This window comes from Abramis brama (assembly GCF_963993115.1).
Source record: "Abramis brama genome assembly, chromosome: 7".
NCBI lineage: Eukaryota > Metazoa > Chordata > Actinopteri > Cypriniformes > Leuciscidae > Abramis > Abramis brama.
The window spans coordinates 35,149,190-35,172,741 of NC_139969.1; the positions used below are offsets into that span (position 1 = coordinate 35,149,190).

Sequence of the window (23,552 nt, forward strand, 5' to 3'; positions counted from 1 at the left end):
CAGCTCTGACTCCATTCTGATATGAAATGCCCATTTTACATCAGCACACCAACTCACTGTGAGAAACTAAAATCCTGTCTTTTCTCATTGAAGAAAGTCACATTAAGGAAGTGAAATGCCATTTCATGTTGACTCTAAGGTGGATTCTGCTTATCTGTTGCTTTTATAGAAGTTAAATGGATAGTTCACCGAGTAACACAAATTTTGTTATCATTTATCATGCCCTTACTCGTGTAATTTTTTTCCTTCTTGTGAAACACGAAAGAAGATATTTGAAAAATCTTTCAGCTGTTTTTGTATGTACAATAATAGTCCAGCAGTTTCAAGCTCCAAAGGGACATAATGATAAGGTAAAATAAATACGCACAACTCCTCTGAAGCAGCAATCAATTTGTAACAGTGAAAGTAAAATTTAATTATTCACGTCTTGAAACAAATGAATAATACTGAACAACAACTTAAATTTTGCTCTGTTCATCATGCAGAGTGATCATATACCTTCAGATGACCTGGATTAAACCTTTTTACCCTACTTTTATAGCATATGCTTCTTGGGGCTTGAAACTGCTGAATCCCATAAAACAGCTAAACGATTCGTCAAACGGAAGAAAGTAAATACAATACAGCTTTGAGGCTGACTGTTGGGGTGAACCATTCCTTTAACTCACACAAACACAGTCTTTGAACATCGTTTTACTATAACAATTAACAAAGTGGCTATGTTCACTCACCAAAGTGCGCCACTACGGCGAATTCCTCTTCTTAAACAGGACAACAAAGTGAACGGCGTAACAGACTCCACCCGCATCATGGGCTATTCATTCCTCTACCCGGCAGTCTTGCCTCGGCCGTACGTCAACACGCTCCCGCTTACCCCCAGAGATGAGTTCTTCATCCTGGGCAGCAGAGGTCTCTTCGACGTCATGGACCCCAGCGAGGCGGTGGAGGCCGTTCGGAAGGTCCCCGACGCTTTGGCGGCTGCCAAGAAGCTGTGCACTCTGGCGCAGTCGTACGGCTGCACGGACAGCCTGAGCGCTGTGGTGGTGCAGCTCAGCGTGGCTGAGGACTGCTGTTGCTGCTGCTGCTCGGCGTCCGAAAGCATCCACGCGCCGCCACAGCCCCCGCCGAGCCCCGGGCCGGGCCTGTACCCGGCCGCCTCTGCGGTGGTGCCCCCGTCCTCCTGCAGCGAGATCAGCTCCGAGGTCAGCGCTTCCGAGATGAGCTCCGAAGTGGGATCCACCGCGTCCTCGGACGAGCCGCCTCTCCTCCTGCAGGACTCGCACATCCACCTCCATCCGCAGAGCCACGTGCCACAGCTGAACCCGCGCCTGCCCTGCTGCTCGCTCCACCTAGCGCCCAATGCCAGCGGCTCCTTCCAGAGGCAACTTTCCAGCGCCACCTTTTCCAGTGCACTCTCGGACAACGGCCTGGACAGCGAGGACGAGGAGCCCATTGCTGGCGTCTTCTCTAACGGCAGTCGAGTGGAAGTGGAGGCTGACGTCCACTGTTTGTTACCTCCGCCACCTCCACCTTGCACACCGGAAACCCCAGAGAAGCTTCCGGAGCCTGTGCTGGAGACGGACAAAATTGGGAACTTTGATTCTTGGAGCAAGACCTTGGGGAAGCGGAGGGGGAATGGCTCGGTGGCGCCGCAGGAGCAAAGCCACAATTTGATTGAGGTGGCCGAGGCTCCTTCCAAGAAATCTGGGGGTTATTTTACGGCCCCCGCTCAACCCGACCCCGACGACCAGTTCATCATACCTCCAGAGCTGGAGGAGGAGGTGAAGGAGATCATGAAACAACATCAGCAGGACCAACAGAGGCCGGCCAAGAGTGAGCGACCTGCGGACTACTATGACACACCGCTCTGAAGGAGTCGTTGCATTCTGCCATCATCTACTCACCTTCATGTCGTTGGCTTTATTACGCAGTTCTTGGTCTTTTGCCCAATACTGACATACTCTGACAGCATTTCTTGCACCAATGCCGCCACTTTTGAGTAAATCAGTTAGAACGACATGAGGCTGAGTGGATGATGACTGAATGTTCACTCAATACTCAAGTGGAGTATATTCTGCTTTACTGCAGTCAACCAATATGAAGCTGTGAGTAATCTACCTACAACGGCTCTGAAAGGTCACGAAACTGGGCCAAACGGGCAACGTATTATGACGCCACTTCCCACGAAGTCCACCAGGATCTCAACCAATCCCTTTAAGAGAACACAAGAGTGTGCTCTACCGTGCCTCACCCATTTCACTAGAGTTTTAAGAGCAGTTCACTACTGATTACTGACTGTTTTAACTTTTATTTACCTTAAACCGATACCTATATAATTCAACACTATTATTGCGATGTTAACTTGTCATTACCAACATCAAGTCTCTGGATATTTTGATTTTGTTTATTAGTTACCATATGTGAGAGAAGCTACAACAGACTTTAAGTTGATTTAAAAACAGAAGATTGCATTGACATTAAATTGTGTTGTACGGTACACACTAGTAATACCACACTTAACTGTTGTAGATAGGGCACTTAAAGTAATACTGTATCTCTTCAGTAAATCAAGGCTTCGGGCCTGTATACAAACTAGAAATTTAGTGGAAATTTGAAAGACTAACTCCTAGGAGTTGCTTACTCTTTTATGGTGACTTCGTCACTTTTTACTAATCTTCTCTGCGAGAAATGGTGATTTTTTTTGTTTGTTTCTTTTTCTCTTTCCAATGATTGTAAATAAGAAAAATATTGTATACCAATGCTTTTTAAGGGAACTGTGTGTCTAGATCAAGATGACCCTTTATGCATACATGCCAATAGATGTATATGTATCAGAAACATATACACACACACACCAGTTGTAAATGAACTGTGCATTCTGCCCAGTGCTGTCGTCACTTGCTGATCAATGAGCCATACACACACACACACACACATAAACACACACTCATCCGCCTCTTTACACCAGCATGACTGTGTCAAGTCCTGTAATGCAATCCAATTTATCTGTAAGAAATTATGCTCAAACCAACCACACAAACAGTTCCTGGTTTTGTTACAATAAATCTTAAATTTATGACTCTACAGTAGCTTTTCTTGTGGTGCTTTCTGATATGAGTGTTTAACATATATAATATAATTTTCCATGTATCCCAGTTTACAGTTTTTTACCATCGCTAGGACCATTTTCTCAATATTTAGCTCACTTTTTCAAAACTCTTCACACAGTGAGCACAACAGCAGTCTTTGTGAGCCAATCTGTGGATTATTTTCCATTGCTTTGGCACAAAATGCAGTCAATGACTACATCTTTCAAATTACATTCATTCTGTTCCTACTTCGACACAACTACAAAATTTGCTTCATTTCTACAGAAATACCATATTGCAGTATATTTCTAATCCATAAAATGGAATCCTATCAATCTTTTAATTTCATTACCATCTATACAAAAGGGGAAAAATGTACTGTAATTACTGTAATGTAAACATGTAACATCATGTAACAGAAACTGTAGTGAATTCTAAACAGCAGAGAGGTGCAATTCTTGTTTTGTAAAGAAGTTTTACGAAAGAAAACATTGCGTAATGCTTCCCGTTGTCAGTGTTTTTATGTCATTATTTTTTGGGTGACAACTTTTGCTAGTGTTATAGAAGAATGAGTTGATTTGAGACACGTGTGTATGAAGTGTTTTGGTAGTTTTAGTGCATTTTGAATGTGAAATTAACTGCTCTGCCAAGTTAAAAGTTGGTTAGGAGAACTGTGTGAAGAGTTTTGAAAAATGATTGAGAAATGTGTCCTAGTGATTGTAAAAACTGTAATATACAGAGGTAAGTACGTTAAAAAATAATTGGTTTGTCTAAATCAAGGGTCTTCAACCGGGGGTCTGCACCGGTATGGCAGGGGCTCCGCCAATGTTTGTTGATCTCTTGGACGCAATGGTCCATCAGAGATGTTTCAGTTAGAATCCACTTACCGCTCAAAACGCCAAAGTTTTCGCCAAAGTTCTGCACACTCGCGAATCCTCTCAATAGCGAACAAAGACATGATTTGCAAGAAAGAGATACATTTTGCAGTGTAGACAACTTCATTGATTTTAATGGAACTTTGTGAGATCGCGAACTGAGATGAGTGACAGCTTTCTAGTGATTGGAAAGGGAGCACTCTTTGCACGCTTTGAAGCTATAGCCTCTATAATCCACTGAATTTAAGTTTTGTTTTTCATGCTGCTAAGAGGAACATCTGTCAATTACATGCTGCTTTCGTAAGTGACATCTGCATATAAATGCGGGATACGCGCTCGAAATTGCAGTTGACAGAGATAACTACTGCGGGAGAAAAATATGGAATGTCAAAATGCGCGCAATGTACTAAATGCAGACTAATAGAAAAATATTTGTATCAATATATTTTTGATATTCCATTAAATGTTTAATTGTCCATCCAAAATTAAAATTATATATTTTTTTATAAACCTGAATCCAAAGTTCAAGTAAATGTTTAATTGTCCATCTGACTACACTAGTAAAATCAAAATGTATGGATCTGCAAATCCTTTAAAATAACAACAACTGTGAATGACTAATGAATTGTGATTTTTATTGTAACGTATGCTTGTTATGATGCCTAAATCTCAATTGTAATAATAACAAGTAATATACAGACAATGATGCATGTGCAACAACAATAACGTGCATAGTTCCAATCTACTGTCTTAACATAATATAACTATCATGAAATGGTTGGTTTCTATTTATATTGAAGTGCTATATGGTTAATATGTAGCTCTGTTTGACACGTCTCTGTCACCTAAAAAAAGACCCCTGTTCTAAATTAATAAAATTATGACACATTTATACACCGTTGAATTTAATAATCTGAACTCATAGGTGAGTTGTACTGATGAGCAAAAATGTTAAACTTAAATGAGATCACAGCAATTTCATTTGATTTGATTTTTTTTGTGTGAATATTCCCTCAACAACTCACAATTTTTGATCCAATCAATGACGCTGGTCAAATTGGTGCCCTACAGAGAGCAACAAGGACGGTTACCCAGACAGCAGCATGGTGTCGGCCTAGATCCGGCCAACATCTGGAACAAGTGGAATCCACACGTACCAGATGTGGGCCGGATCTGGGCCGACACTACATGTATGTTGCTGTCTGGGTAGTGTTTAATGTTTATATGTTGGACATTTAAAAGAGTTTCTGGAGGTATGTTGAAGTTTTTGAAGCATGAAGTTAATGACCGTGTCATCTAAAGTTTTATATTGGTCTTTTTTTATATAAATCATTCTTGTTTAAAACTGTTTTGTTCAGTTTATCTAAAAGCAAACAACAGTCCCCATAGAGAAAATATATACAAACAACAACAACAAAATAAAATAGTATTTAGGCTTGACACAAGAGTGCTGATGTGCAGAACAGACATATCTTAAGTGAAAAATCAAGGTTCATATTTAGCTTTTGTTTATAGTGAAATTAATTTATAAAAACCCCCAAAAGTCATAATGGCCTACATTTTAGCTAATGTCTAAAGAAAATACACTGAGAAAATGGAAAAACACATGCAGGTTGTCTGATTTACTGATACTGTGATATACACAACAAAATTGTTTTTCTTCTAAACTTGATTGATTTCAATTAATGTTGTTCTCTAAAATTTGCAATCTCCTTGATATTAAATTATGTACTTAATTGAATTATACACTTAATTTGGTCACTTAATAATAGCTTAATTCATTGAAGGTACGTGGAAACATTGTTTGTTACTGATGTGCATGGTTAAATTATGTAATAAACACTTTTTTCAGTTTATTTTCTTGATTATAATTTGTATGAATGTAATTCTTTGTCTTTAGAAAAAAATGTTTTTTATTAATATTACATAGCAATTTAATGTCTGAACCAATATAATTTGAGAACTAATAAATTTGGCTGTAACAAATTATATTTTATTTTTTGGTGCATAATGATTTGTTTTCCCTCTACTCTTTGGTAACCACAAAAACATCAAAATAACAGAAACTTTTTCAAATGTCAAACATAATTGTACATTCAAAACGAACAGGTTTTCCCCTTTACTCCATAACACATAAAATAATCATTTATAACATAATTTAACATTTACTCTTTTAATTCCGGTCTATTCCAAGCATGCTGAAGTTAATTAATATTACTCAGTGCTTATTTGAGTAAGTACAATGTATCAACTTAAAATAAAGTGTAACCAAAACTTGGTTACAAGTCTCAATGGAACAGATGTGAAACATCTTAAACTTTAGTTGTTCTATTTTATTTGGAAAACCACAATTAAACCTCACCAAGAATTAATACGGTCTTATTGTCAATCAACCAGGTTTCTTGGATTTCGAAATGTGTTTCTAATAGTGACTTACCCTGGTTCTTTATCAGACGTTTTATTATAAGTGTGTTCATGCATGTTATGACATTCAGACAGTGAACAAATGCTGTTTGGGGCCAATGAACAAACCACGTCTTGCCCTATTAATTACATCAACGAATCAATTATAAAAGCATTTTTCATGAATCATTCTCAGAGCATTATTGTGTAAGACACACATTAAGGCCCGTTCACACCAAGGACGATAACTATACTGATAATGATGTAGTTCTAAAAGCAGCCTGAATCATAATCATACTCTGTCGTACGTTGGCCAGAGGATAATTGAGTGACTGAGTCTGGTTTCTGCCAAGGTTTTTTCCTCCATTCTGTCACTGATGGAGTTTTGGTTCCTTGCCACTGTCGCCTCTGGCTTGCTTAGTTGAGGAAACTTAATATTCAACGATATTATTGATCTGACTGCACTGACACACTGTTGTATGAGAAATGAACTGAGCTGGACGATGACATAATTTTTCCAGAACTGCTTTATAGATGAAATGAACTAATTTAATAATTGATGATCTTTACAGTGGAACTGAATCAGCACTGAACTAACTTTATCTGTTATCTCTGTAAAGCTGCATTGAAAAAAACTGTATTGTAAAAAGCGCTGTAGAAACATGACTTGACTTGACTTAAAAATCACTCTAAATATAAACGAGGATCAGAGTCCACAGCACAACTATAACAGCATTTTCCTACTGATGAACGATAAAAACATTGACAGCCATTCAGAATCCTTCGTGATTTAAAGAGCTTGAACATTTAAAGCGGAAGGTGACAAAACTGCAGCGTACGCCGACGTCGTCCGCTAGTGTGTGCGCTAGTGCAGTTATGGTCACCGTTATCTGTATAGTCTTCTGTGTTGGTGTGAATGGGCCTTTAGAGAACACATCAGATCCTCATGCTTTGAACGAGTGCATGTTTTTCATGGTGATTCCCTCTCCATTAAGCTGTGCTTTTCTCTGGTGCTTCTTCACACAGACCACGCTGACTACCGTCACGATCAGCATGACGGCAAACACCACGACAGACGCCAGAACGGCGGTGATGATGTTGTTTTGGGCAGAGCTCTTAAACTGGCATCTGTCGCCGTAATGCCACCAGTCGTTACCCACCGCACACCTGCAGGGAGACACAACACACACGCTGCTCGTGACAACAAAAACATCTTCTGCTACTTAAGACTAAACTAATCATGACATAAACACTCATCCCTTTTCAATTATCCAGGTCATAATGCGATTATAATGAGATTTAGGCAATACTGCATTTAAACTTTACCTCATGTTAACACAATACTTTGATCAAACTGATATGATTGAACTCATAATCGTAAATATGTGGCGTATGCTAATTTTAATCGCAAAAAAAACAATAAGCATGTAAATATTTAATTGCATCTATTCCGCTCTGACCAAAGTGTGCACATGCTTCTGGTACATGGATGATGTTGTGATGCGCAGATTCTTTGGAGTTCATGTTAGCAAACATTAGCTTGACATTAACTTTTTTGCTCACCAGCCACTGTGGCTAGTGGTTTTCCATAGTTGCTACTAGTGACATTAATACCATGGGGGGAAAACTGCCATATAGATATGTTTAATATTATCTCATAATTTGGCAGCAGGTTTATTAGGCTACTGTCACTGACCTGACTCACGGATTCATTATACTGTTACATATGCAATTTCTTAAACTTAAAACACAACTGAATGTGTTTGTGAATACTCGCCATGTCCAATGTGTGTGTTTGACTGTTTAAGCGCAATAAGCAGCGAAAAATAATTAAATTTAGTACTGAGAGGTGGCTTTATGGTCTCACACTTTGGGTGCAGGAATGAGTCAATTTATGCACAATACGCGCAATCCCACACTGAAATTCCAGCGCTTTAACACCAACAATATCCATCCGGAGCAAATGAAACGAGTGAGTGTGGAGAGGCGGGTTTGTGTGTAACTCACTGTTGGAGAGATGAGAAAGTGCAGCTGGTATTGTGTGTCTATTCTGTGGGAAATGAGTATTGAAAGCGTTCATGTATTTCAGTGTAGTCTGAGGTATAGTCTAGTCCAGCTTTCCAAACCAGTCCTGGAGACTGACTCCACTGTCAGGAAACACACGTATGAGATCCTGGGCTGGTCCGAAATCGCATACTTCCCTGCTATATAGTAGGCAAAAAACAGTATGTGACAAAATAAGTATGTCTGAATTCATAGTACTCATAAAAGAGAAGGCATAAAGTACCCGGATCACGTACTACTTTCAGCAAGATTCTGAAGTGTGCTTACGATGAACACTTTACTGTCCCATGAGGCCACAGGAGAGGATTAATGAACGGCAGTGAAGCGACGTAACTGACGCTGGTAGGTCACATGATGTGACAACATGCATAGGGATAATTTATGTCAAAAAAGTTGCCCATCCCATCCCACCTTCTGGCAGGTGCTGGACAAAAAAGACTACTGAATTGAAAAGATTGTAATGTCCGCAACACTGCTACTTACTCCCATATTTTAATAAAAAAGCAACGTTTCGACCCTACTGGGTCTTCTTCAGGCAAATGGTAATTTTTTTATGTCCCCAGCACTTTTTGCCAGGGTCAATATTATCCCCACCATTTTTTTAAACATCTAATGCAAACGAAACATGTCCAGTTGACGTTCATTTGTGTTAAATAAGAGGCGATCCGGCGATGAAATGTGTTGTTTTTGAAATCATGCTGAGTGTTAGTTGCCAATGTTATCAGTGGACGAATGTTCTCTTGTGGCTCGTGCGCAGTCTTCACACAGACGAGCGCGTCAATCTATCGCCTAATGCCGCTGTGGAGACTATATACTATGGTGGCCCAGTAGTGCACGACACACCGAAATTTAAAAAGCAAACTCATTTTCAACAAATTTCACAACATAACGAAATTAAGCTGTGGTAGCGTGTCAAAGCATTCTAGACTATAAATATACAGCTATAATGCATGTAGGTGATTTTGAATTAATAAATGTCGATATACAATGGTTAGCTACATACTGTTAAAACTAATCGTGCTGTTGATATATTTTTTTAGACTGCTGACTCTATAGAACAGTGGCAAGGAAAACTAACTTTATCGCGCTCAGAGAGCCCTATTTTCCGTTGTGTTGTGGCTTATTTCTGTTGGGTTGTGGATTCATTTCGTTGTGTTGTGGCTTATTTCTGTTGGGTTGTGGATTCATTTCGTTGTGTTGTGGATTAATTTCGTTGTGTTGTGAACTTATGTATGCTTTTTAAATTTTGTTGTGTTGTGAACTTATGTATGCTTTTTAAATTTTGTTGTGTTGTGCACTACTGGGCCACCGTACTATTCTTTCCGGTGAAATCACAAAACAAAATGCACACAACATGGACATGACTGCTTTCGATATACAATCATTAATGAACATCTTTGATCTTAATGAGGAAAAACGCTCTGAAACGTCTACCAAAAGTTCCACCACCAGACATTAGTGAATACAAATACTGATTGCGTGTCTATATATTCATTCACTAACGTAAAGAATTTCGGGACTAATGATATGTTGTGATATAGTAAATGTAAGAATGAAACTCACATTAAACATGAAATGTCGATACATTAAACATGAAATGTCGATACATTAAACAAAATGTACTATTGAAATTGATTTCTGGATGTCGTAATGTTACTTTTTCTACAATTGTTTTTGTACATATCTAATATAGCATTGTATTAGCAACAACGCATCCCCCTGGATTCGATTTCGATTAGAACTACAAACACAAAAACGTATAAAAAAAAAGGGGTTTAGATAAAGGGGTTTGAGTGATTAATAATCAGCATCTAACCTGATGAAAAGATATGTATTCAATGCTATCCACATAATATTTCATCTGCAACAGATTGGTGGACTTTTGTAAAAATACATTTGGTCATTAACTTTAAAATGCATCATCATGTAAATTGCAAACACATGGGGAGAGTCTCCCATGACTGGCAGATCAACGTGCTGCTACATTTCTCTCCGAAACGGTAGGAAATTAAATTGAATGTGGAGGATTTTAACTTTGACAAGATGATTGACGGCAGTTTAAACGGTGACAGGATGTAACTAAGATGCAGAGCGATCCGTTAAAGATGAAATTATGACAAAGTAGTTTGTCCAAAAGCTTGCCTACTCTTGTGCTACACACTCAAAAGAATGTACTTTTTCTTAAAAGCAGTGCATACCTTTAGGGCACTATGTGTAAGTATATCAACTGAGACGCAGCGATATAAACTGTGCATTGGTAACAGAGAATCACTGCAACAGATCTGAGCACTGAGATCTATTTTGAAATCAACTGCAAATACATTGTTTTATTCTTACAATCACATACTTGCTTTATACTATCAATAAAATAATTAATAATAACATTTCAAATAATAGCTTTATATTTTTATATTTTTATTTTACTTAATTTGCAGCGCTTCTTGGGTTGTGTAGTTTAGTGTCTCATTTATCTTTTAGTGTTTTTTTATACAGAAAATCAAATACTTTATAATTAAATACTTCATAAAAAACAATACTTTATAATAGCTTCATATTGTCATTTTTTATTTTAGTGTCTTTTTGTCTGATTTATTTAAACCTTATTTTCATGTTTTGAGAGCTGGTTGGTTTCATTCATGGCTTACACTATTTAGTGTAGAATTTTTGGAAAACCCAGTGGAAAAAAATGAACTGGACAAATACTTCCAAGAACCAAAGTGGTTGGTCACGGCTCCACTTTATAACTGTACCACACACTAATCAATGTTTAAAAAAAACTAAAAAAGTCCAGTGAACTGGCCTCTCATGTATTACCTGCACATCGCCTCTCCTGCGTCGTTCAGCACACACACGCCATTATTTTCACATTTTACTGACACACATGGGTCGTGAGGTGTAGTGGTGGTGGTGGCAGATGTAGTGGTGGTGGCAGATGTAGGGGAGGTCTCAGTAGTTGTGTTGGTTGACGTGTTGTTGTCTGGATTTGTTGGACCGGGTGTTCCAAGAGTTGAGTTTGTTGGAGTCATGGTTGTGGAAGGGAAGGGCTGTGAAGCAACCAAATGAGAGATATCTACAAGAACACAAACAGATGGACAAACGTAAGCACACAAGTAACATAGCATCCAGTTGACTTCCATTGAGGTCTTACCCCATTGACTTCCACAGTAGGAAAAAAAAAAAATACTATAGAAGTCAATGGGGTACATCAACTGTTTGGTTACAGACATTCTTCAAAAAAATCTTCTTTTTTGTTTGGCAGAAGAAAGAAACTCATTCAGGTTTGGAACAATTTGAGGGTGAGTAAATGATGACAGAATTTTCATTTTGAAGTGAACTATTAACCCATCCAAGTTAGTGCACACACATTAGGAGTAGTGAACACACACACACTGTGGGCAGCCATTATGCTGTGGCGCCCAGGGAGCAATTGGGGGTTAAGTGCCTTGCTCAAGGTTACATCAGTCATTTTCTGCCGGTATTGAGAGTATTGCAACCTTCGGGTCACCAGTCTGACTCTAACCATCAGGCCACGACTGCCCTAAAAACGTGACGTTGGATGTTACAATACTTTTTGGTGCCTCTTGACAATCATTGTCAGCTTTGACTGTATGGAATAGAGCAGTGTGAACATTCTGTTAAACATCTTCTTTTGTGTTCCATGGAAGAAATACCTTCATACCCAGCAGGCAATGGACATCATAAGACGTTGCAAATTGGTTGAATATAGTTAATTAAGTTAGGGTATTAAGTAACCAAATCCCAACGTCTGCTGAAATTCACAAGACTAACGTCCACACAACGTCAAATTATAGCATCATTAGACATTGATATTATGTGGGTTTTTAATTGTGATCGTAATCAAATTGTAATTAAAATCCAACATCTTCAAAATGTCTCATGCAAATGACATATTGCCGTTGCTATGAGAATTTTAGAAGAAGGTCAGTGTTTGTTGTCAGTACTGTGTCAGCATGAGACAATTAGATGTCGCCGGGGTTTGGAAGATGTTGGATTTTCCTTATTACCACAACTTAAGACCAACAAAATATCAACGTGTAATGATGTTTTAATTTAACGTTGTGTGGACATTAACGTTATGACGTTTAGCAGACGTTGGGTCATTCACTTTCTCTGCTGATGTCTTAAAATAAATACTTTGGGTCAGGCTGACAGTGGATCTTGACATTTGTCTGACTGTGGTATTCAAGTTTCACAGTTTGCTGATTTTTCCTTTACAATTTGGTTAAAAGTTTGGTGTCATGCCAACAAATTCCATACTAACTATATGTAATCATCTTTCTTTAAAGTTGGAATTGACAGCTAAGGTTGGGGTTTGATAGATCTCTGGTGTTTATTCCAACCCAACGTTTGAATTTGATGTAAAGACAACATCAGGTTTTGATATCAAATCAATATAAACTTTCAATAAAACTTTCATGCCTTGCCAATGATGTTGCTTGACATGATACAAATGTTGGGTTTAGACGTCAACCCAGTTTTAATTTTCAACCAAAATTTGACGTCTGGCCAACGTTGGAGCTGCAGCAGCCCTGCACAGTTTAGTTCCAACCCTGCTCCAGCACACATTAGTGATGTTCGGTTCTTGAACAAATCCTTCTTTTGAGCTGATTCATAGGAAGTAACCGGTTGAGCCGATTCATTAATCAAACTAAATCGAACTTTAGTTCTGGGTTGATGACGCAAGACGCACAAGCCGAAGTAGCACGTCTGACTCAAAAAGAACCGAATGAGTTGGTTCAACAAGCTGTCGAAGTTTGCCGAGGATTACTGAGGAGTCTGATGAGTGAGTTGGCGATACTATGCAAGCCTGAGGCACGTACTGGACATATGCTTATTATGACTACTGTTATTGTTATTGTTACTGTTATTAAATAACATTTTTTTAAACCTGCAAAAACCTTTCTGTCGAGAGATGTAAATACATTTTTCTATAGTTTATTGTGCATTCAGATTATATTTTAAATTGTTAAATGGGTGGTATAAATCCCTTTTCACAAGATGTAAAATAAGTCTTTGATGTCCACAGAGTGTGTGTGTGAAGTTCTAGCTCAAAATACCCCACAGATATTTTTATATAGCATGTTAAAATTGTAAATTTTTGAGGGTGAGCAAAAACGCACCGTTTTGTGTCTGTCCCTTTAAATGCAAATGAGCTGCTGCTCCCAGCACAGGGGGCGGAGCTTCAACAGCTCATGTCCTTTTACCTCACACAGACATGCACTGGAAATTTCAAAAACTTTTAGCCTTTTATGTTCAAGCCGGAGTCAGACAATGATGGAGAGACTCAAGAAAAAGTGACATGTAGAAGCAACGGGACGTTTCTGAATGGATAGTTGATGAATTTATGTAGCTGATGTGTAGTTATCTTCTAGTCATTGATTAGCATATTCTGTCTTGATAATCTATAAATCGTGTTCCCGGGGGCGGGGTTTATGTAAATTTTAGGGTTGGTGATGTCACTAACCCGGGAGGAATGTTGTGTAGTCCCGACCAGCCGTTTGTTGTAGTCCTTAAAAAGTGATTTCTTTAAAAGCAAATATCTCCCTTTACTTTGAACTTTGAGCGTTGTAACTTTGCAGATGTTGTTTATGCTCAAACAGCAACATTACACACTAACTAAAGTTAGAAAAGTGAAATCAAGGAGTTTAAAAGACTGGTTTAGTCTTTCTATATCATTTCTGTGTACTGCATTTCTGTTTCCCAGTGTCTTGGCTTTCAATTCTTTTCCTGTTGTTTTGGATTTCTCTTTTCGCCTGTACCTTGGACTTTGTCATTGTTTGGACTGTTGACCTTGTGCTTTTGACCTTTTGCCTGTATGGATTTTCGATTCTGGATTTCCCTTTATTAAACGACTGCATTTGGATACTCAACCCTGTCATAGCAGTTTCATGACAATTAGGTTCCCATCATGGGATAATTTTATGGATTTAGATTAAAACTAATTATTTAGTTTTGATTTTTTTTTTTGATTTTGATTACATTGTTTGTATTAAAAAGCTTGTAAACATACTTTATAACTAGAAAAAAAAAAACTTTAAACATAAAAGTATACGCAATCATTTACAACATTTCTCTTTATATGCAACCTTTTTGGCGTAAAGTCTATATAGAACTCAATTGAACCTTTTATTTTAAGAGTGTAGGTTTAGATCGAAATGAGAGTAAGTAAACGAGATTTAATTCTATTCCTTTGTGCACTTAAAGTCTTTTTGAATACATTATCAGCTAATGAGAAATAAGTTCCACTGAGTTGTGCAATGGCCCTGTGTTTCTCAGTGCTCACCTTCCATTGTAAGGAGGAAGATGGCATCTCCGCCCTTGATGAAGTCTCGGCTCAGGGCTCTGGCCTGGGTGAGGTAAACAGGGGTCCCGGCACCTGGACCACGGAAGTACTCTGTCCTGTCGTCTTCTGTTACTTTCATCCCAACTTTACGTGGATCATCCCAGAAGAAATCTTCAGTCCCTAAAGAGGAAATTTGAACAAAAGAGTGATGATTCTGGGTTTCTCCAAAGAATTCTGTCAGAATTAAATGCATTAATCTGATAATCTACACCTTGGGATCAAGAGAGCTCCAAATTAAGACATATAACCCCTTTTCAGTGACCAAATTGAACAGAGTAAAATGTTTTGAGTTAACTTGTAGTTGAATTTTAAAATGGACTATCTTTTTAGTTGTTATATAGTGTCTCAGTCCACATTATATTCACACTGCTGTTTTAGGAAGCCAAACAATTTTATATAATAATAATAATTTTATATTAAGACACTAATATGTTACTATTTTAATACAACAGCACTGTAAAATAAATGTAAATACGAAATAATTATTTTCTCATAAGTATATTAATATTTTTTCTTTACATTACAGTAGTAAAATTACAATACTGTTATTTTTTTCTTTACTTGCTAGAGTTAAACCTTCAAGCTTTTATTTTACCACAAAATGTAAAGCGACCTTGAGTTACGGAAAGGTGCTATATAAATAAAACAACTTCTTCTTAGTAAAATGCTGTAATCATCTGTCTAGAAAAATGTTGGATATAATGCGAAAATAATGCATAACTGGTGCCCGTTGCTTTCCCAAATGCAAGTTAAACTCACAGCACATGCAGAGATGGAGTTCACTGCAGCCACTCTGATAACACTGGATCACGAGCTGATCGCGTGAGCAAAGTGCACACTTTACTTTAAAACATGCAGTGCAACAGACTTCAGTCATGTGAAAAAGAAAGAACACCCTCTTTAAATTTTATGGTTTTACGTATCAGCACATAATAAAAACACATTACATGTTACACCGTGTCAATTTATTTGACAAAAATAAAGCCAAAATGGAGAAGCCATGTGTGAAAAGCTAAATACACCACATGATTCAATAGCCTGCAGAACCACCTTTAACAGCAATAACTTGAAGTAATCGTTTTCTGTATGCCTTTATCAGTCTCTCACATCATTGTTGAGGAATTTTGTCCCACATTTCTCTGTTGATTCAGTTCATTGAGGTTTGTGGGCATCTGTTTATGCACAGCTCTTTTAAGGTCCCGACTCCTGCCACATCATTTCAGTTGGGTTGAGATCTGGACTCTGATTGGGCCAGTGCAAGGATGGCTCAGTGCAACAACTTGATTCTTTTCTTTTTCAGCCATTCTGTTGTAGATTTGCTGTTTCATTGTCCTGTTGCATGACCCAGTTTCGGCCAAGCTTTAGCTGTCGGACAGATGGCCTCACATTTTGGTATATACAGAGGAGTTCATGGTCGACTCAATGAGTGCAAGTTGCCCAGGTCCTGCGGCTGCAAAACAAGCTCAAATCATCACACCTCCACCAGCGTGATGGACAGTTGCTATGAGGTGTTTGTGCTGATATGCTGTGTTTAGTTTTTCCCAAACGTGGAGCTTTGTGGCCAAACATCTCCACTTTGATCTTGTCTGTCCAAAGAACATTGTTCCAGGAGTCTTGTGGTTCAGATGCAACTTCGCAAACCTAAGACGTACTGCCATGTTCTTTTTAGAGAGAAGATTATTTCTCCTGGCAACCCTTCCAAACTTGTCGAGTCTTTTTCTAATTGAACTATCATGAACTTTAACATTTAACATGTTTATGGAAGCCTGTAGATTCTGAGGTGTGGCTCTTGGGCTTTTTGCAGTTTCTTTGAGCATTACATGGTCTGATCTTTAGGTGAATTTGGGATGTCCACTCCTGGGAAGATTTGGCAATTGTCTTAATCTTCCTCACTGTAGAATGATGGACTTCAAATTGTTTGGAAATGGCCTTTTTAACCCTTCCCAGTTTGATGGGCAGCAACAATTGTTTCTCTAAGATTATTGCTGATGTCTTTCTTCCATGGCATTGTGTTAACACACACCTGAGGGCTCCAGACCAGCAAACTTCCAAAACCTCTGCTTTTATAGAGGTGATCACATTTGTTGATGATCGATCAATCAATGCGGCATTTGATTAGCAGCGTCTGAATGCTACTTACTCTCATAATTCCTATGGAAGCAGTAAGGGTGTACTTAGTTTTTCACACATGGTTCTCCATTTTGACCTATTTTTTGTTAAATAAATAATGACACATGTATTTACCTAATTTTAAGACCTGCTAGGGACCAGATGATTTTTTATTATGTCCTGAATGTATAACCATAGAATTCAAAGAGGATGTACTTTCTTTCTCAAATGACTGTATACATTTATTTCAACTAGAGGGCAACTGGATGAGCCCTCTGCACAGATTCCTATGGACAGCTATGAATGTGTCATGTCAGGACCAGCTGGAATCTAAACTCATCGTGCTACTGGCTAAACGGTTTCAACCTGCCGGACAGACTACAAATTTTCCTTCCCACCTAATGCCTATGTGACGAACCGTATGCTCATCTAGGCCAGAGCAGATCAGGTCTCCTGACTGAGCCTGGTTTCTCCATTTCTTTTTCTCAATTTCTGTCACCTGATGGAGTTTGGGTTCCTTGCCACTGTTGTTTTTGGCTTGCTTAGTTGGTGAGACTTAATATTCAGTGATATTATTGATTTGACCGACACTATTGAGTTGAATTCACTATTGTCTTGCTACAGCTGCTTTACAGTAGAATTTGAACTTCTCTCATGTTTGATTACGTTTGTATCATTAGCTTTTTTAATTATTATTGTGAAGCTGCTTTGAAACAATTTCTATTTCTATCTATAAAGTGCTATAGATGACTTTACTTCACTTGATTAAATCTTTTGATTTGATAAGGGCACTAAGCCACAAGGCACTTTTGATTTTGGTTCAACTGAGCAAAACACAATATTTGAGATCTTTTATGTTATTATGGGGAGTATAAATATATTTGTCAGTTCATTATGACACTGTTGTGGGACACTGTGGTTAGATTAGTCTATGTAATTAATGTGAAACACTAAATTTGGCATGTAAACATTTCAGAAATCTAGCAGGACTTGATGGGAATCATATACCCAAATCAACAACACCTCACCTTCCACTTTCATTGTGGGGTCTGTTGTTACGCTCCTCTGGTTGGACATACGTTTGCGGATGTCTGTGTTCTGGTCCATCAGCATCATGGTCATCTGCTTCCAGCGAGCAGGCCAGACCAGACTGTCATTCACGGCATCGTCCCCCGACGTTAAGTGAGCATAAGCTCCCAACTCGCCTGGGTATCCAGCTGTGCCATTGGGATACAGGCCCATTTGGAAGGTGTAGCCATCCTTAGATCTGAAACGCGGGCTATAAATAGCAGTGTCCATTGGCGTGTTCTCCAGAATGCTTCTGAAGTCCTTGATCATCCATACATGTTCAGGACAAGTCGTCTCTGATAGGTTGATGTCGTCTAGTGAGAGTCCGCCTGTGTTTCCACTCCCTTTAATTCCCTCAAACACCACACGGAACTTTTTGGAGACGTTCAGGCTCACGTGGTGGATTTGCCACAGGCCACCGGGAGGAGCTTTCAAATAAAAGACATAAAAGAGTCACTGTTAATGAATAAAGCAGCTGGTTGTGTTGTTAATTCAGTCAACCTAGTGTCCCAGTGGTTATCTAGTAACAGCTACCCTGTACAGTATGTTACTGCATAGCACTCATAGAGCCCAACTATTATCCTTATACCTGCTAGTGGAAGGACAAATCCAATCTATCTGATTCACAACATTTTTTCTCCTAAATAGATTTCTTAGTTAGTATCTGTTTTATAAAAACAACAAGTCACTTTTCTTGTGCTGTTCTTTCTGTTGAGAAGCTCCTGTGTATTCAGGACCAATGGACCCTTTTCACAGACACTGATGATACATTTCCACAGTTATTAAAAAAAGTTCTGTACAGTACATGCATTCATTACACTGTACTTTGTGTTATACTGGCGGCTTAGCATTGAATTACAGAAAACTTGTTAATACTGCTTCCTGGGTGTTTCTAATACAGCTGCAAACTTGACATATATCTGTATTATGGCCAATGTAATCAATCTCTCGAAATTTTCCTCCTTTTTTGCCAAGTCATCCAGCTATAGTGGATTGTTTCTTTTGCTAAATGGGAATACAAAAGTTAAATATAGTTTCCATTCACAACTATAGTTTGTGAAAACGATGCATCAGCTGGTTAGATACCCATTTAAAAGTAGATGTTTTTTCTGATTAAAATAAATAAGGAAATCTCTAAAAGCGTGAAATTTACTTTGATTTTCCCATCTCCTGGTAATGACGCCACAACACACAAATTATTAGAGGTCATGGCCTGTGCCACAGCTAGATTAGGATTAAGGTTGGATGAGCGCTTCAGGGCAGGTCATGGCCAAGCATATCAGCAGGTCAGGCTGGTGGAGCCCTGCACACTTTTCCACTGTTGGGCCAGTGAGAGCCAGGACTAACAACATGCCAGGTTGGGCCAATAGCCTCGGACCTTGAGCCAGTGACAGTAATTTATTAATTTGTGTCAGGAGTGCACATCAATTATGTTGAATAAAACTGGTCTTTACCATTTTACATAAAAAGAGAACCTATTCAGTTGCACCTGCTGCCATGTATTTGTGATCAGAGGAATGCACAAAACAACTCCATTAAGTCTCTTAAGTCCAAAGGCTTACACATTTAGAAAAATATTGATCAAATATCATATGTTTGTTACTGTAAATTTATTTAGAAAGTGTGAGCATTTCTATTAATTTTCCACGATATTATGTGATCTGGCAAGGTTTGAGCAATCTCTCCCATGTCACTATAATGTTATCCTTTCAGCCAGAGCAACAGAGGGAGCTCATGAGAAGAATACAGGAGTTATATGAGTTAATATCTCATTTCTATCATGACAACTCTCGGGACATTACAAATCTCTGGTAATAGAGATTGGCATGGTAATGGATATGCAATGTTAATGTATTTGGTCTTGGTGGAAAAGATCTGCTACGCTGCTGCTGCAGGGCAAATACCGAGACTTACTACTGCCAATACATTCACAGACATTGCTGTGAGCAGGTAAGACATGCTGCTGCTGCTGCTGCACATATAACATACATGAATTAAACGCTCATTTATCATTGATGCAACAGCAACCAATCAGCTGTGCCATGTAGATAATGGGATCGCTACCAAATGAGTCAAAGACTTATCAGCCTGCCCCATCTAGAGTTTAATGCCAGAAATGGGAGCTCCAGCGCAAGTTCTACCGGGAAGTCACGTCATTCATTAACCACAGATCTAATCAAATCAAATCAAATTAAGTATATTTGTATAGCGCTTTTCACAATACAGATTGTATCAAAGCAGCTTCACAGTATTAAATTATAATAAAATAATACAACAAGGTTTGTTTCTAGTGGAATTTATTGATTGATAGAATAATTATTAAATATCCCCAAAATATCCCGAACTGAGCAAGCCAAAGGCAACAGTGGCAAGGAACCGAAAAAAACTCCATCAAGTGACCTAATGGTGTCCTAAAACTCCATCAGGTGACCTAATGGAGAAAAAAAAAAAAACCTTGGGAGAACCCAGGCTCAGTCGGGGGCCAGTTCTCCTCTGGCATTTATGAACTAGAGGCCGGATTGTAGTTTGAACTGTAAGATTAACAATATTATATGAATGCCTGGCCGAAAAGATGCGTCTTTAATCTAGTTTTAAACTGGGAGAGCGAGTCCGAGCAACGAACAGTATCAGGAAGACTATTCCAGAGTTTCGGAGCCAAATGTGAAAATGCTCTCCCTCCTTTGGTTGATCTGGATATCCTAGGTATGACCAAAAGCCTCGAATTTATTGATCTTAAAGAGCGCGATGGATTATAGGGCGATAGAAGATCCGTTAAATAGACTGGAGCTAAGCCGTTTAGGGCTTTATAAGTCAGTAGCAATACCTTATAATTAATACGGAACTTTATAGGTAACCAATGCAGTGATGATAAAATCGGTGTTATATGATCATATTTTCTTGATCTAGTAAGAACTCTAGCGGCTGCATTTTGGACTAACTGTAGCTTGTTTATTGAGGATGCAGGGCAACCAGCTAATAAAGCATTACAGTAATGCATCAGAAACTGATAGCATATTACGTAGCTTAGCAATGTTTCTAAGGTGGAAAAAGGCTGTTTTTGTAACATATGAAATATGATTTTCAAAAGACAGGTTACAATCGAGTATAACACCCAGGTCTTTTACTGTAGAGGATAAAGTAACAGGACATCCTACGATGTCAAAGTTGTATTGTGAGAGGTTCTGTGGGCGGTTTTTTGAACCGATAAGTATTACCTCTGTCTTGTCTGGATTTAATAAAAGAAAATTACGCGTCATCCAATCTTTTATATCTTTAACACACTCTGTCAATTTGGATAATTTAGCGTTTTCATCCGGCCGTGATTAAATATATATTTGAGTGTCATCAGCATAACAATGGAAACTAATTCCATGTTTCCTTATAATATTACCAAGTGGTATCATATATATTGAGAATAATAGAGGGCCCAACACAGATCCCTGCGGCACTCCATAGTTTACTGGAGTTATGATCGATTTTTCTCCATTTAAATAGACAAAATGGTAGCGGTCAGATAAGTATGATCTAAACCAGCTTAATGCTTGTCCTTGAACACCAGTATAATTTTGTAGTCGATCTAAGAGTATTGTGTGATCTATAGTATCGAACGCAGCACTTAGATCAAGTAAAACTAGTATTGAGATGCAGCCTTGGTCAGAAGCTAAAAGTAAATCATTTGTGATTTTAACGAGCGCAGTTTCAGTGCTATGATGCAGCCTGAATCCTGACTGAAACTTTTCATAGATATAATTTTCTTGCAAGAAAGAGCCCAGTTGAGCGGACACAACTTTTTCTAGTATTTTAGACATAAATGGAAGATTTGAAATGGGTCTATAATTTGCTAGATTATTATGATCTAATTGTGGTTTCTTAATGAGAGGTTTCATAACTGCCAGTTTAAATGTTCTTGGAACATGACCTAAAGATAAAGATGAGTTAATAATATTGAGGAGAGGCTCTTCCACTATAGGTAACACTTCTTTCAGTAGTTTAGTTGGTATAGGATCTAATAAACATGTTGTTGTTTTAGATGAAGTGATAAGTTTATTTAACTTTTTTGTTCTATAGTTGTAAAGCACTGTAATTGTTCTTGCGGGGGGATAATTGAGGCTGAATTATAAGGCGCGATTGGGGATTGAACGTTTACAATTGTGGTTCTGATGTGTTCTATTTTCTCAGTGAAGAACTTCATGAAATCATTACTACTAAACTGTAACGGGATATTTTGTTCGGGTGACGTCTGTTTATTTGTTAGTCTAGCCACGGTGTTAAATAAAAACCTAGGATTGTTTTGGTTATTTTCTATTAGTTTGCGGAGGTGCTCAGCCCTGGCCGCTTTTAGGGCCTTTTTATAACGTGACATACTGTCTTTCCACGCGATTCTAAAGACCTCTAAATTAGTTTGTTTCCATTTACGCTCTAAATTACGGGTTTCTCTCTTTAGAACATGCGTAGTATTATTGTACCATGGTGCTTTAATTTTCTCTCTGATCTTTTTTAATTTAATGGGTGCAACAACATCCAATGTTCTAGAGAGAATGGTGCTCATAGTGCTAGTTAGTTCTTCTAGTTCATCTGTTTGTTTGGGTTCAGGCAGCAGCTGAGACAGATTAGATAAGCAATTTGAGAAATTATCTATGGTGGATGGAAGGATTGTTCTGCCTGGTCGATAACACGGCGCAGCATGACATATTACAGCAGTACGTAATATGCAAGTTACCAAGTAATGGTCAGTGACATCATCACTTTGTGGAATGATATCTATATTGGTTGGATCGATTCCATATGATATAATTAAATCGAGTGTGTGATTAAGACGATGAGTTGGTCCGGTGACGTTTTGCTTGACCCCAAAGGAATTTAATAAATCTATAAACGCAGCCCCTAACGCATCATTTGAATTATCTACGTGTATGTTAAAATCTCCAACAATTAATGCTTTATCTACATTGACCAATAGATCTGAGAGAAAATCTGCAAACTCTTTTAGGAAATCAGCGTAAGGCCCAGGCGGTCTATATATATGGTAGCCAAGGCTAGAGATAATATGGATTTTTTTCTAACATCTAAGAGCGTAACATTTAGTACAAGTACTTCAAACGAAATAAACGTATAACCCGTTTTCTGAGTAACATTGAGAATATCTCTATAGATTGTTGCAACACCGCCGCCACGACCAATCAGACGGGGTTTATGCTTATAGGAGTATCCAGATGGAGTAGACTCATTTAGACCGAAATAATCATTTGGTTTAAGCCAGGTTTCAGTAAGGCAAAGTACATTGAAGTTATTATCTGTGACTATTTCATTTACAATAACTGCCTTAGGTGTGAGTGATCTAATGTTTAGAAGACCTAGCTTTAAAAATTGTTTTTGTTTACTAATAGCAACATTTTCTGTTTTAATAACAATTAGATTTTTCCTAGATCCTGCAGTAGAATTATTATTTGATCTCACTAAACGAGGAATAGACACAGTTTCTATGCAATGTTCTACACTAGTATTTATATCATTTAAATTGGTGCAGGAGAGACTATGATTTGGACTTTTGGTTACTAGTCATTTAATGGTATTTAACAT

General features: G+C 38.2%; 2 protein-coding genes across 2 annotated transcripts in view; one reads left to right on the plus strand and one right to left on the minus strand.

The window, feature by feature from the left end:
• phlpp1 (PH domain and leucine rich repeat protein phosphatase 1) overlaps positions 1-3,084 on the plus strand; it is a 48,116-nt gene extending 45,032 nt beyond the window's left edge. The window contains exon 17 of the mRNA XM_084118826.1: positions 771-3,084. Coding sequence (XP_083974952.1) covers positions 771-1,871 — 1,101 coding nt within the window. The 3' untranslated portion in view covers positions 1,872-3,084. The remainder of the gene's footprint in view (positions 1-770) is intronic.
• A 4,224-nt stretch (positions 3,085-7,308) lies between these two features.
• mep1bb (meprin A subunit beta b) overlaps positions 7,309-23,552 on the minus strand; it is a gene marked incomplete at its 5' end in the record, with an annotated part of 29,398 nt that continues 13,154 nt past the window's right edge. Inside the window, 4 exons of the mRNA XM_084120860.1 lie at positions 7,309-7,558; positions 11,246-11,501; positions 14,736-14,915; positions 17,933-18,400. Of these exons, the coding sequence (XP_083976986.1) occupies positions 7,312-7,558; positions 11,246-11,501; positions 14,736-14,915; positions 17,933-18,400 (1,151 nt within the window). The 3' untranslated portion in view covers positions 7,309-7,311. The remainder of the gene's footprint in view (positions 7,559-11,245; positions 11,502-14,735; positions 14,916-17,932; positions 18,401-23,552) is intronic.